Source organism: Myotis yumanensis, unplaced genomic scaffold, assembly GCF_028538775.1.
Source record: "Myotis yumanensis isolate MYYU_CA2020_CCGP unplaced genomic scaffold, mMyoYum1.0.hap1 SCAF_9, whole genome shotgun sequence".
NCBI classification, from domain to species: domain Eukaryota; kingdom Metazoa; phylum Chordata; class Mammalia; order Chiroptera; family Vespertilionidae; genus Myotis; species Myotis yumanensis.
Window position 1 is genome coordinate 56,115,961 of NW_027223760.1, and position 12,366 is coordinate 56,128,326.

At 37.7% G+C, this 12,366-nt stretch overlaps 1 protein-coding gene across 2 annotated transcripts in view; it reads right to left on the minus strand.

Moving 5' to 3' along the window:
* Positions 1-11,237, minus strand: part of MEOX2 (mesenchyme homeobox 2) — a 63,383-nt gene extending 52,146 nt beyond the window's left edge. For both annotated transcript variants that reach the window (XM_070425138.1, XM_070425137.1), the window contains exon 1: positions 10,463-11,237. In XM_070425138.1, coding sequence (XP_070281239.1) covers positions 10,463-10,976 — 514 coding nt within the window. In that variant the 5' untranslated portion in view covers positions 10,977-11,237. The remainder of the gene's footprint in view (positions 1-10,462) is intronic.
* Positions 11,238-12,366: the final 1,129 nt, after the last annotated feature.

The window sequence follows — 12,366 nt, forward strand, 5'->3', positions numbered from 1 at the left end:
TTAATCACCTGAGACAGGGGAGAATTGATAGCTGTTTATTTGTTGCTATTTATTACTTTGAACACAAAAAAAGCAAATGCATTATAGGTAAATCTCAATTTGGCCATATTTATGTGTATTAAATTAAAAAAATTAAAACAGGTAACATATTCTTCCCTTCACAAATGGCTAACAAAATATGATTCTGTTTACAAAAGTATATATAATTTATTGGTATAATACAGCAAAGTCCATGTGCACATTGCCAGATATTAAACTCTGGTTTAAACTAAAATGCTATGGTTATTGTATGAGGTGTCAAAAATATGCAGGCACATTGGTAATCGAAAATAAGAACTGTGTCCTTAGAAAATGGAAGCTAAGAAAGTATCTCAGTGTTCATATTCATAAAACAAGAATGAAAAACTACTGAGGTAATAGGACATAAAATCAGATTCAGAAAGAGGTAGTTTACACCCAAGTAAAGCACTTCGTGAAATTGCACTTTATTCCCTCAAATGCAGTAGCCAACATTTTAAATGATGCTGAAATTTATTTTTATTGGGAAGACTAAAACCTTAAGGTTTAAAAATATTTTATGAGATTTTCCTTGTAAGGGCACTAGGCTGAAGTCAGGATATGGAAGCTCAGCTGCCACTACTTGGCTGAATGGACAGACATTACTTAACTTCTCTGGGCGCTTTCTCTCCTCTAGGAAATACAGTCATTGAACTGGGTGATGCCTTGGGTCTCTTCTAGTGCCTTAATGATTCTGATTCAGATGATCTGTTCCAACATTACTGATTACAACTTATTAAAAAAAAACTTTACACAATAAGCCTATCCTGAAATCCAAGAGTAATGCCTAGTTGGTGTTTGATCCTTCTCGTCGCTGCTGTTTATTACTGAACATTCAGTGCTTTGTTATTCCTGCACCCCTTTCCCTACTCCCTCCCATGATCTAGCAGTCAAGCAATCACGAGTCCTTTGAACTTCTTTTATTTTAGGGATTAAATCACTGTGAATACAGGAGCTTTGAAAGAGTTAACTGGGCATTTATAATTTTAATACAGTATTTGATTCTACTGTTTATGCAAAAGCAACTGCCACAGACCATCACTGTAATAATTTAAAATGTCTCTGAAATACATTTCTGAATTGCCCACTTTGAACTGTGGCTGCAGGAGAGGTAACTAAGCTAAATAGAGTGTAACTAACTAATCACTCAGAATTTGTGAGTTTTGCTTTTCTCTCTGGCCTCAACTTAAGCAATAATTCTCAACAGTTTGTTAAATATAAATAAATACACAAACAAGTTATTTTCTTTGAAAAAGGAAATTGTCATCAAACTAAAATGGTTTTTATGCATTTTGTGGGGAATATAAATACACTTTAAGTGGTATTTGCATATTTGCCATTCATGAGGCTCTCCAAATGGAACCACTAGAAATAACAAAGAGCTATGATACACAAATTCCTTCTGCAATAAACTCTATAGCGCAGCAGAAAAATGTCACACCCAACCTCCAAGTTAACAGCTGAAGCAGAGACATAAAATTTCACTGTCATATTTAAATCCCTTCTGTTGAAGTTCTGTTCCCTCTTGACTAAATGCTGCTCTGTCCACTTCTCTTGAAAACAGGTGTTTGATAGAGAAGTGGCAGGGCACACTCAGGAAAGAAGGTTAGGAGACGCCCAAGCAAAAGAGGCTACAGAATGGGAATCTTCAGGGTGATTAAGTGAAGGCAACTTGAGTCTTTTACACACACTTGGTTTAGAGTTCACCCTACATTTCAGGAAAATGGCATGATACTAGTAATTCGAGGGACAGTTACAGATTATATTTCAGGGGTCCTCAAACTATGGCCCGTGGGCCACATGTGGCCCGCCGAAAACATTTATCTGGCCCGCCAGGTGTTTTTGCCGCTGCTGTGTGCATAGAAATTTGTTCATAGTTTTTTTTTAAACTATAGTCCGGCCCTCCAACAGTCTGAGGGACAGTGAACTGGCCCCCTGTTTTAAAAGTTTGAGGACCCCTGTTAAATCTTTGGCGGTCTTTTAAGCAGGCAACATTTTCTATAGCACTATTAGTAGTAAAAAACAAATAAAGAGGCAACATAGAAATTGCTTTCAGATGGTGCACACCCACAACATAATTGCACCTACATTGATACATGACAAAAATTACAACACCTACTGAGACAAACATTGTTCTAACTAACTTATGTTAATTAACTCACTATAATTTTTTGGAAACTAAGGTAGAGAGAAGTTAAATCACAGCTCGTAAGAGACAGAGTGAGACGCTGTGTTCTCCTACATCTACCCTGACCACTCCTCAGAGACCTGTATCCCTTTAGGATTTCATCCTCTTTGTCTTCTGATGGCATCCGGCCAATGGGAGGCAACAGGAGGAGACTGGAAGGCATGCAGACAGATGACTGGATTGACATTTGATATCAGCTCCATTCCTCCACCTGAGGTCCCAACGTTCCTAGGAGGCCCCTCTCCAGTGCCTCTCACTGGATTCTGGATTTTTTAAAAAGCTCGCCTTCCTTGCCCCCTCGGGTTTAGATACATTAATGTTTTCCAACTGTGGGCAGGCCCTGGGTGATTTACCATTTCCTGTTGCTCTGTTAGGTGCTACCCACCATCAAATAATCATTAAATTATACCTTTGCATGTGCCACCTATTTCCTTGTGTGATAGAATGACTAAGAAATAAGATAAATCCTTCATGATTTATCAACTAATGGCTAAATATGCAAAAAAAAAATAGTGTTGCTGCTTCTTTTAATTTTCTAAAGCATCTGGACATCCAAGAAGAAGTTTAATAAAGCTCTATTTCCAGAAACAAAAAATAGTTCTGGAAGAAAAGGTATCTACAATTCCCTGAATTTTGAAGGTAGACATGCAAAGATGGTAATCCTAGAAATGTGAATGGCAGCAGGCCCTTAGATTTGGATGCCTAACCTCTGGCTTTGCTGACATTTCGCTCTATCTCTATAATTTACATCTACATGCTGCCTAGTTTAATGCAATCAGACCCATTTATATTTCAAATCAGAAAAAAATATACCAAAGGAAATGTAGTTCACACCTGTAGTTGCAAAGATTTTAATCGTGAAAAGCAGTAAACACACTGAGAGCTTATTTTACTTTCGAAAAATATTAAATAAGGAGAGATGTCACAATTTCAAACTATACAGTTAGTAATAAAGTTATCGTTAGAGGATTCTTAAAATGTAAAAGCCATTTGTCAAATTACTGGTTTCTGACAAAATCAAAGATACATTTTATCTATTTAGTTTCCACTGAATTTTTAATGGTATAATTCTATTTTACTGAACCACATGATTTTGCTATCAAAATAAATCAACCAGCTGTAAAATTTACTTCGTATTCATTGTTCATTTCATAAGAGTCAGGAGCATTTTATTTTGTTCAGCAAATAAGAGTGTCCCTCAGTGTGGTTTGCTAGTTTTTCGAGAGGCTAAGAAAAATCATCCAAAAGTTTACTGCGCAGTCCAGCCAGTGTAAGAAGCCATCCCTGCAGACACTGAGTACATTTCACCACTACATTTGCAAATAACTATCACTTTGCAAAAATAAATTTTTATTTGGGTGTCATTTCTGGCAAAGGTTGAAGGCTATATTTTCAAAGAGTAAAATTCCAGGCCTTTAAAATTCTACTGGCATCCACCAACCTAAGCTGGGCCCGCCTCTAGGTTTCCACAGAGCCTGAGCAATGACTTCATCTTAATCATTTTCTTGCCCACAGTCATGTAAAGATAACTGGAGCTTTTTGCTTATGGTATTATGGGAAGCTCTTGAAGCATGTGGAGAATAATGAGCTAGAGGGGAAAAAAGAAAACAAAAACTGCGGGAGAGTTGGCATGTTTGACTTTAATGACTATCATTGATTACAGCTTAATCCAGTTGGACTCTCCACACAGCTGTGTGTGTTTCAAGCCTAATATTTTATTTTGCAGCTAGAATATCTAACATCCTATTACAATGTTTAAGGTGGATGCTCTTGTTCAGATGATCTGTTATCAAATAATTAAATTTGGAATTCTATCTATAGTGTGTGTATTTCTACGTAAACATATTATTTTAAAGTGTGCTTTTAAATATATGCTCTCTTAATACAACACTCTCCCTTTTTACCATTACCCTTTCTAATAAAACACAGGATAAACGAAAAAAAAACACACCTTATACTCATAATTTCAATCTGTGTAACTCTCTAGGTTCAAGAAACAAACCTACAACATATTAGAAAGAAAACTTATGAAAAATAGGATTTTAAAATACATTTAAAACATTGGAATTAAGCTTTTCTATGAAATTTTGAAGAGAAACAAATTTTGAATCTAAATTTTTAGTCAAAACCCCAATGGTTTTACTACTACAAGTACTACCTAGTAAACACGTTATATTTGTAATAAAGTAAAAACTCCAAGGATATAAGAATTTAGTCATCAAAATATGTAAATATTTAGAATTATGAAACTTTTAAGAAAATTCTAGCTTTTAAAAGTAGCATAGCAATATCATATAAGCTAAAGATCCAATTTTTAAATTTTAAATCTATATAGTAGAGAGAGAGCAAAATTATTATTAAGGAATTTTCCTCTCACTCATGCAAACCCTTTCCAAAAATGCATACATATAATACAGATTTTACCTGATTATTCTTGTTCACATGCACATGTAAGAGACCAAAGAACATATCATAAAGTATTTTCAGAATCTTATAAAAATAAGTATTCCAATACATAGTACCAAATTTATAGATGGTAACATGTATAAATTCAGAAATATTAAAGTGCTGTGGAAAATGTAACATTATTAATGGTTTAATGAATAATAGGCTACTTTTTATTATATATTTAAAATTCCAAATATAGAGGAAAAATAATTGACCCATTCAATTACATCTGAACGTTTACTCTTACCAAGTAACTTTCTGTTAATTTAGTTAAAATGCATTAAAGGCTTTAATTGGAAATACTCTGAAATAAAAAAAAAATCAATGCGTTTGAAATTTACACAAATGATTCAATAGATATATTATTTATTATTTTGTATCATAAAATATCATCTAGCATAACTTTTTTAAAGTGAAAATAAATCCCTTTTTATAATGTAAATAGAAAACCATAGAGGAAAGGTTATCAAATTTGAATTAATTTTGCTTCAACATAGGTCATGCAAATTGAAGATTGAGACCTGAATAACCGTTACCTTTGTAAGTTTCACTCCATGAGAGAAATAAAATATTCTGCAAAGTTTTATCCAGTTGGATTTTGAACCTCACCCATGACTATGATTTAGGAGTAGTGTAGAGAATGTTGCCACTAACTTTCTTTATTGTGTTACTCCAGGTTAACTTGGGAGGTTCAGTTTGACAAAAACTATTCCAAGAAATAGTCATAAGAGCATCATAACAAAAATAGAAGAAACACACATTAGTGCTTCATTTTTTTACAACTATAGTAAAAAGGTTATTAGTGATGACTAAACCATATTAATGACTACAACACAAATAGAGAGAAATAAGTTGTGATAATAAAATGTGCTCTGTTGCTTAAATACATCAGACTTACCTCAATTTCTAAATTGTGGACTTTGGCCTTTGTTTGTGTTTCATCTTTTTTTAATGAACCTTTGGAATCAGACACCAACACCATAATCCAGGAAATGTAATTTAACTGGCCACTTAAGAATTAATCCTGCTTATTTTATGATTACAATCAGAGGTAAATATGCTACTTTTGGTGGTTTCATTTCATGTGCTAAAATATTTTACCCACAAAATATTTTATAACAAAAAACAATATCACAAAAATACAGAAAATTTGAGAGAGATAAATCATCTAAAGTTAATACTCAACAAATACTAAATAATTCCTATGTGTATTTTATTTCCTAATATTTTTCATCTTTAGAATTTATCATTTATAGATGTTTGTAATCATTATAGCAATGCTTGGAAAGGAGACCCATTCTGAAATTTTAGAAATAAATGACTGAAGTGAACAAAGTAAAATATATTATTGTATTATATTGGTTTTTCTAATTTGAAATGGAAATCTACAAAGCCCTTACATCATTGTTTTGTATTTCCAGCTGCCATTTTAAATATAGTAAATGAATAAAATTGGCACCATTACCAGGCCAAGTATGTATTTATATATGGGTATTTCTTACACAAATTAGCTCAAATGGAAAAAAGTTAATTTGAATAAATTTGGTATTAGTCTCTCAAATTTTCCTGAATCTAAGGGAAGAAGTTGATCTCTTTTACTATTTCATTTTTGCTTAAAATTAATTTCTGAGACTCTTTAGGTCACACAACAAATATTGTAAGTTATTATAAATTCCAATGCTGTGATGAAGGGTCTATGTTTTTAAACACAGAGGGAAAACACATTAATGCTTAAAATATATTATTATTATTATTATTATTATTATTATTTTTAGTAAGTAAGCTTACAGGATGCCAACATAGTGGTTTCCATTGATAATTACTATAAACAAAGATTAAATTTTTTCAATATTTAGTACTGAGTTTTGAACCCAAATGAAAGTTTTAGAAGTGTCATGCCTTACATTTAATGTTTTTCCTTTTCAAATAAACTATAAAGATATCTACACAAAACTTGAAACTATTCCTATTTCTATAATGAATTTATTGCTGACTTTCAACAATAAAACATCTTAATGTTACTCTTAACATCTTAGTATAATCATTTGAGAAGACGCATAAAGGTCAGTGGTACTTAGGTTTTTTAATGTCAGGTCACCATTTAAAAATGTTTATACCTAAAATTAATCTACCATTGCAAGAAAAAGACTAAAAATATCTTTTATTGCATAAATTTGAGACATTTAATTTGTTCAACGTTTTCTTATGATAACCAAGATCTAATGGACTATTTTGAAACTTCTAAAGCAAGTGTTAAAAAATAAACATAATCAGTAACACAGAAATGAATGATAAAGTGACTTTTTTTTTCCTTTTAGAAAACATAATGTTTGAATATCTAGAAAAAGTTAGAATAGAATACCAAAGTTAGGGTAGGTAAGATATTACTCTTTATTTAACTTCCAGCTTGTTAATGTCATTCTTGTCATTCTGCATAGTCAGGCATATGACAGACATAATTTGACAATAAATATTTTATATCTTGTAGCTATAAATAAAATATTTATCATTTTACAAGAATCTAATATGATTCAAAACCTTGTAAAATCCACATCCCCAAATCATTCTCTTTTTATATAAAATTTTTAATTCTGTATAAAAACATACTTATATCCATTCAATTGATTTGAATAGAAAATACTTACATGTTTATATTGTGTATTATCTTCATATAAACTAAAGTTAGGTTGATTAATCTACTTGGGTTATTTTAACTGCTAGTGGGCATTTTATACCTATTACTACATTGCTTGGCAAACAGTCAAATGTAATTGAAGCCAAGTAATTCACCCTATTTATAGACTTTTTTTCAGAATCACCTGCTTTGTATAGATTGTTTTAAGTACAGTTGTAAAGTTTCGATTTTTAAGAGTCCCTTTGAAGAGGTGGCAGATGTTGGCTTTGGTAATAACACTGGAAAGCAGAGCAGGTTCAAAGTTGCAAAAAAAATGTTCAACACATATAAAAAATAACAGTGTGCTTTTCTATTAAGTTTGGTTATTTTCAACTGTCAATAAATTATAATGGAAGAATAAAGTCCATAAATATTTGTTTCTAGATCCTGAAGCTTCTTGAGTTTGTATATGTGTGTATTTGGGATGGGAAATGTGTGTTAATGCATGCTGGTGTTACATATGGTAGTTTTAGCATCATTACCATGGATAAAATTTGGGTTGTTTTTCAATATTTTCTGGTGCTTAAAATCCTATTAAAATTCCACACGATCATGCACACATACAAGATATCTGGGTATCAGATGCAAGGATACAGAATTTGGTTCCGACTTTGCACTGGATTTATGTACTGCATTTACTCTGAACTATAAATACATAGTTATTATAAACTGCCTAACAAAATATAAGTGGTCTCTATTAGACATATGACTTTTATCTAATATAATTTAAAAATTGCAAGAGTTCAGAAATTAATTTAATCTTTGGAAATAATGAAATAATAAAACTGCGCTATAAACAATGAGACATGTGTTAATAATATATCAGAATTATAGTGATTTTCTACATCACTTTAATTTTTGCTAGAACAAGATACCCTTACAATACTATAAAATAAAAGAATTGTGAACATGAATGATGGAAGACCAAATGCAATATCATCACAGGAGAAAGATATCTTGAACTGAAATCTATCTAAAGATATAACAAATATAAATGAACTCAAATAGTGAGACTGGCAAACTAAATGTTATTTTCAATGAGTATACATATATTTAACTGGAAACTATTGGGATACTTCCTTTTAACTAGTTAACATTTCTTTCAAAAGATCCCATCAAAGAAAATGCTCATTCTAACTCCCCAGCGATTCTATCCTTGGTGATGACTAATTGTAGTTCCCACTTAAGATGTAATCTGTCAATACTTTATTTAGCTGATGTTAACTTTTGTGTCTGTTGATTTTTCCGGCACTCTATTAGCTTCAACATGTGAAAATAAACTTATTTTGTTATATGGTTATTTTCCACCAAAGGAGAGTAGAACTATTAATATTACCAATTTTCTTAAAGTTGTTATTAAAATAATGAAGGGAAGTAGATGCTTAGATCCCACTTTCCCTGTTTCCTCCCAACCCAAATAACATGTGTCTATATGAAAGTCCTGTTTGCCCTAAGCAACTTAGGTGCAGTGGTTCAGTTCAGGAAGCATAAGGAACAACAATCTCTTGCGTAGATTTCTCATTGCAGAAAATAAAGCGAACAGTAAGAGCTTCCGGCAACTGCAAAAGTGAGCTGACAAATCTGAACTGGAACGTGTTTCCCCAAAAAAGTTATATCGATATCAAGTGCTGTGTCTGATCAGATCACGGCATTCTAAAATTGCTTTTTTTTATAATGAAGATGGAAGCCTTCTTATTATGGCTAGTAACAACTATTAATAATTAGTGATACTACTGGTAACTTCCTTAGGTATAAACTAATTTGTGATCCAGTATTAAAAGTTTACCTCTGACCTTGGAAAGTAAAGGTCAGATTTCCCATAACTCATCCTGAGGAAGAATTGATAGCATTGCTGCAAAGGAAAAATGAAATAATGTGGGCACTCATTGTCATGTATGGGGGATCTTACCTAAAGCATTATAAAATACAAACTTTTTTCCAGTCTTCCAAACCAATGTCTTGAATTACCTTCTAGAACTGTTAAACCAATTCCTCAAAGGTAGAAAATACGTAAATATTACATTAAACAAATGACACTTTCCGAAAAGATGGATGGCAGGTTGCGGCGCTATAGCTACTGAAGAAACCTCACAACGCGCTTCATTGTAAAACATCCATTAAGGGCTTTGAGGGCTGCCTGGAAAACTTGTTTCTCTGGATTGTGACAATTTCCTTGGCAGGCTGTGCCTTCCAGCATCCCTTTTTGCGTGGCTACTCAACTTATCCCCGGAAAGGTCAGCCTCTTCCCCGCACCCTCGCGTACCCTGGCCTCAGGGATGCAGCAAACCAGCACAATTGGGGCTACCGTTAGTTCCCAGTACTTTCTCCGATAATTCTCAATTGGAGGAGGATATTACTTCCCACTTTAAAACTCGGATTCTCTCTTTAGATTAGTTAGTGCCACAATACAACTATTATTACTACTCGTATTTCTTCAAGAGTCTAAGCATGTATTTATCAACAATTTTCTGACACATTCCTTAAAATCTTTGAATTCCTAGATTATATCTTTTTCCCCAAGAAAGGGAAATGTTTACCATTTAGAAAAGGGTGCTATTTAAAGAACTCTGAAATCAGAATTTTTAAAAAAAATCTAAAACTTTTTTTTTCTTCTCATACGCTCTGCCAAGTTCCATTGCAAGTTCCAAATATTGTGCAATAATTTGGAAATCCAGTTAACGATGGGAAAAATCGAGCCACTCAGAGCCGGGAACTTGCAGGGGAAAAAGTCAAGGAGCGGCACCCGCACGCATGCCCAGCGGACGTTGCATCCCCGGGTACACTCCCCTCCCCATCGCTCAGATGGAAGGTCACGCTTTGCAATCGATTTCACATACTGTCACTTGTCCTTTTTATTCTCAACCCTCTGGTAAACTAGTTTGAACCTTGGAGAGCTTAGTGCTGCTGGCTACAGTTCTACCCTCTCAGCAACACGTGTCCCCAAATCACAGGACCAAGGCAGCCCCGCGGAATTCGGCGGCGGGGAGCCAGAGAGGGCAAGACAGGTACCATCTTCCCTGCCTCCTCACTCTGGTGAGAGCATCTTCCCTGACGTCTCCCCGCCCCTTTTGCCCAGGGTGCCTGGCGCGCCTTACCTGAGCTATCGCTTTTTCTCTTGCTGCCACTTCTCTTCTCCGCCTCCGCGGGTGACAGCGCCTGGCGGCCGTAGTCCCCCGGCGCGCACGCGGCCCCGGTCGGGGTGCTGGAGCCCAGGCTGGAAGAGTTGGAACACAGGACCGGCGGGCTGCTGCCCATCTCCGGGGGCCCTCCCGAGTCCGGCTGGAGGCAGAGGCTGTGCCGAGCCGCGCTCGGCGGGGAGGACATCTGCGGGAGGTGCCAGTTGGTTTGCAGAGCTTGGTGCTGCTGCTGCTGATGGTGGTGGTGGTGATGGTGGTGGTGGTGGTGGTGTCCCCTGTGATGCTGGCTGGCAAACATGCCCTCCTCGTTGGGGTATCCCGCGATTATGCAAGACGAGGAAGAAGTGGAGAGCTCGGGGTAGGACATATGGTCAGATCTTCCATGGAGGGCGAGAGAGGACTGGGAGAACGGGTGCAAGCCTTGCGCGGTGGCGTGAGGGCTGCGCAGGCAGCCAAAGAGCGGGTGTTCCATAGCATGCAAGTCTTGGGTTCCAGGCAGAAGACTTCGCGAAGGTTGCAAACGCCACCACCCTCTGTCACTTTTCACAGTAAACCCTGCGACTTTCCCCCTCCCCGAGCAATCGCCACTGGCGCTTCAGCAGAGCTCGGATAGTCCCGGTCCCGAGCCCTAGCGGCCGGTCTCCTTTACATATAAACACTCGGACCTGGAGGAGCTTCCCTCCGAGCGACTCAAATGTCAAGAGTAGGAGAGGTTGAAGCCAAAAGAAGGTGGTCCCAGGGAACTGCTTTCAGGGGGAAACGGCTCTGAGAGGTTATAAATAGAGTGTAACGTGAGCTGGGGGCTGGCTTAGGAGCCCGGCGCTGACCACATGCAAACTGCCTCCAAAATTCCCGCTCAGTCTGCGCCACGCGCTTCCAGTTCCACTTCCTAAAGCTGCTGGACGCACACAGCGTCCACGCCCGCCCGCCCCTGCCGGCCGCCGGGACTGCGAGCGGCGCGCCCAGCGCGTCCACCCGAGCCCGGCGGCAGCGGCTCTTCCCTCCCGGCGCCCGCAGCTCGGGCGCGGCGCTCATGCCAGGCCCAGCCCCTCACTCCCATTCCCGCCGCTCACTTCGCTCGGGAAAGGTGTCTTGTTCGCCACTGGGACACTGTCACCTGCAGGCAAGCTAGGGCTGCGCCTAGCTATGAGGAACACGAAAGGACCACTAGGGTTAAGGGGAAAGATCAGAGCTAGATGGGTGCGCGCTTCCAGAAAACTTTCCAACTTCTCATCTCCCGCCCTGGGCGCAGTGGCGCACCTCGCTTTTGGCAGCTGGTGTCTGTGGGTGCCTTGTTAATGGGCTCGGACGTCAGGACCCAGGTTGCAGGAATGCGCCCCGCGGGCGGGGCAGGGCCGTGATGGGTGCGGGGTGTGAGGGAGGACAGCACGAGGCAGTAGCAGCTGCAGGTGTCCAGCCCTGGCATCCTCACTGACGGTGCCTGGTGGGCTCTCTTTCCTCCTGCTTTCCCCAAACGCCCTCTCCTCTGCTTTCCCGGGCCCGGTGAGTTCCCACCAGTAACTTTTCCTGGGTCAGGAATATTCCAAAGCGATTTTGGCCTGATCACAGGAGATGTATAGATGGCACGCACATGTCATCTTTACCCTTAGGAGCCAGCTCATCTCTCCTCATTTCCATCCATAAATCAGCTGTCTGCCGCTCAAAAACGAATCTGCTAATAGCACCCCCTCCCCCACCTCGGCCGTGGTCCATTTACTAGGAAATGTTACACTTCGATGTCCTCCAAAGTTCACTAACCCTGGGGGCTTCAGATCTCCCTGGTTAAGCTTGCATCACCAAAAACGAGCGAGAAAAACCTGACCAGTGAATTAGTGCGAGCATCAGCTGGGCTTTGATGCTGC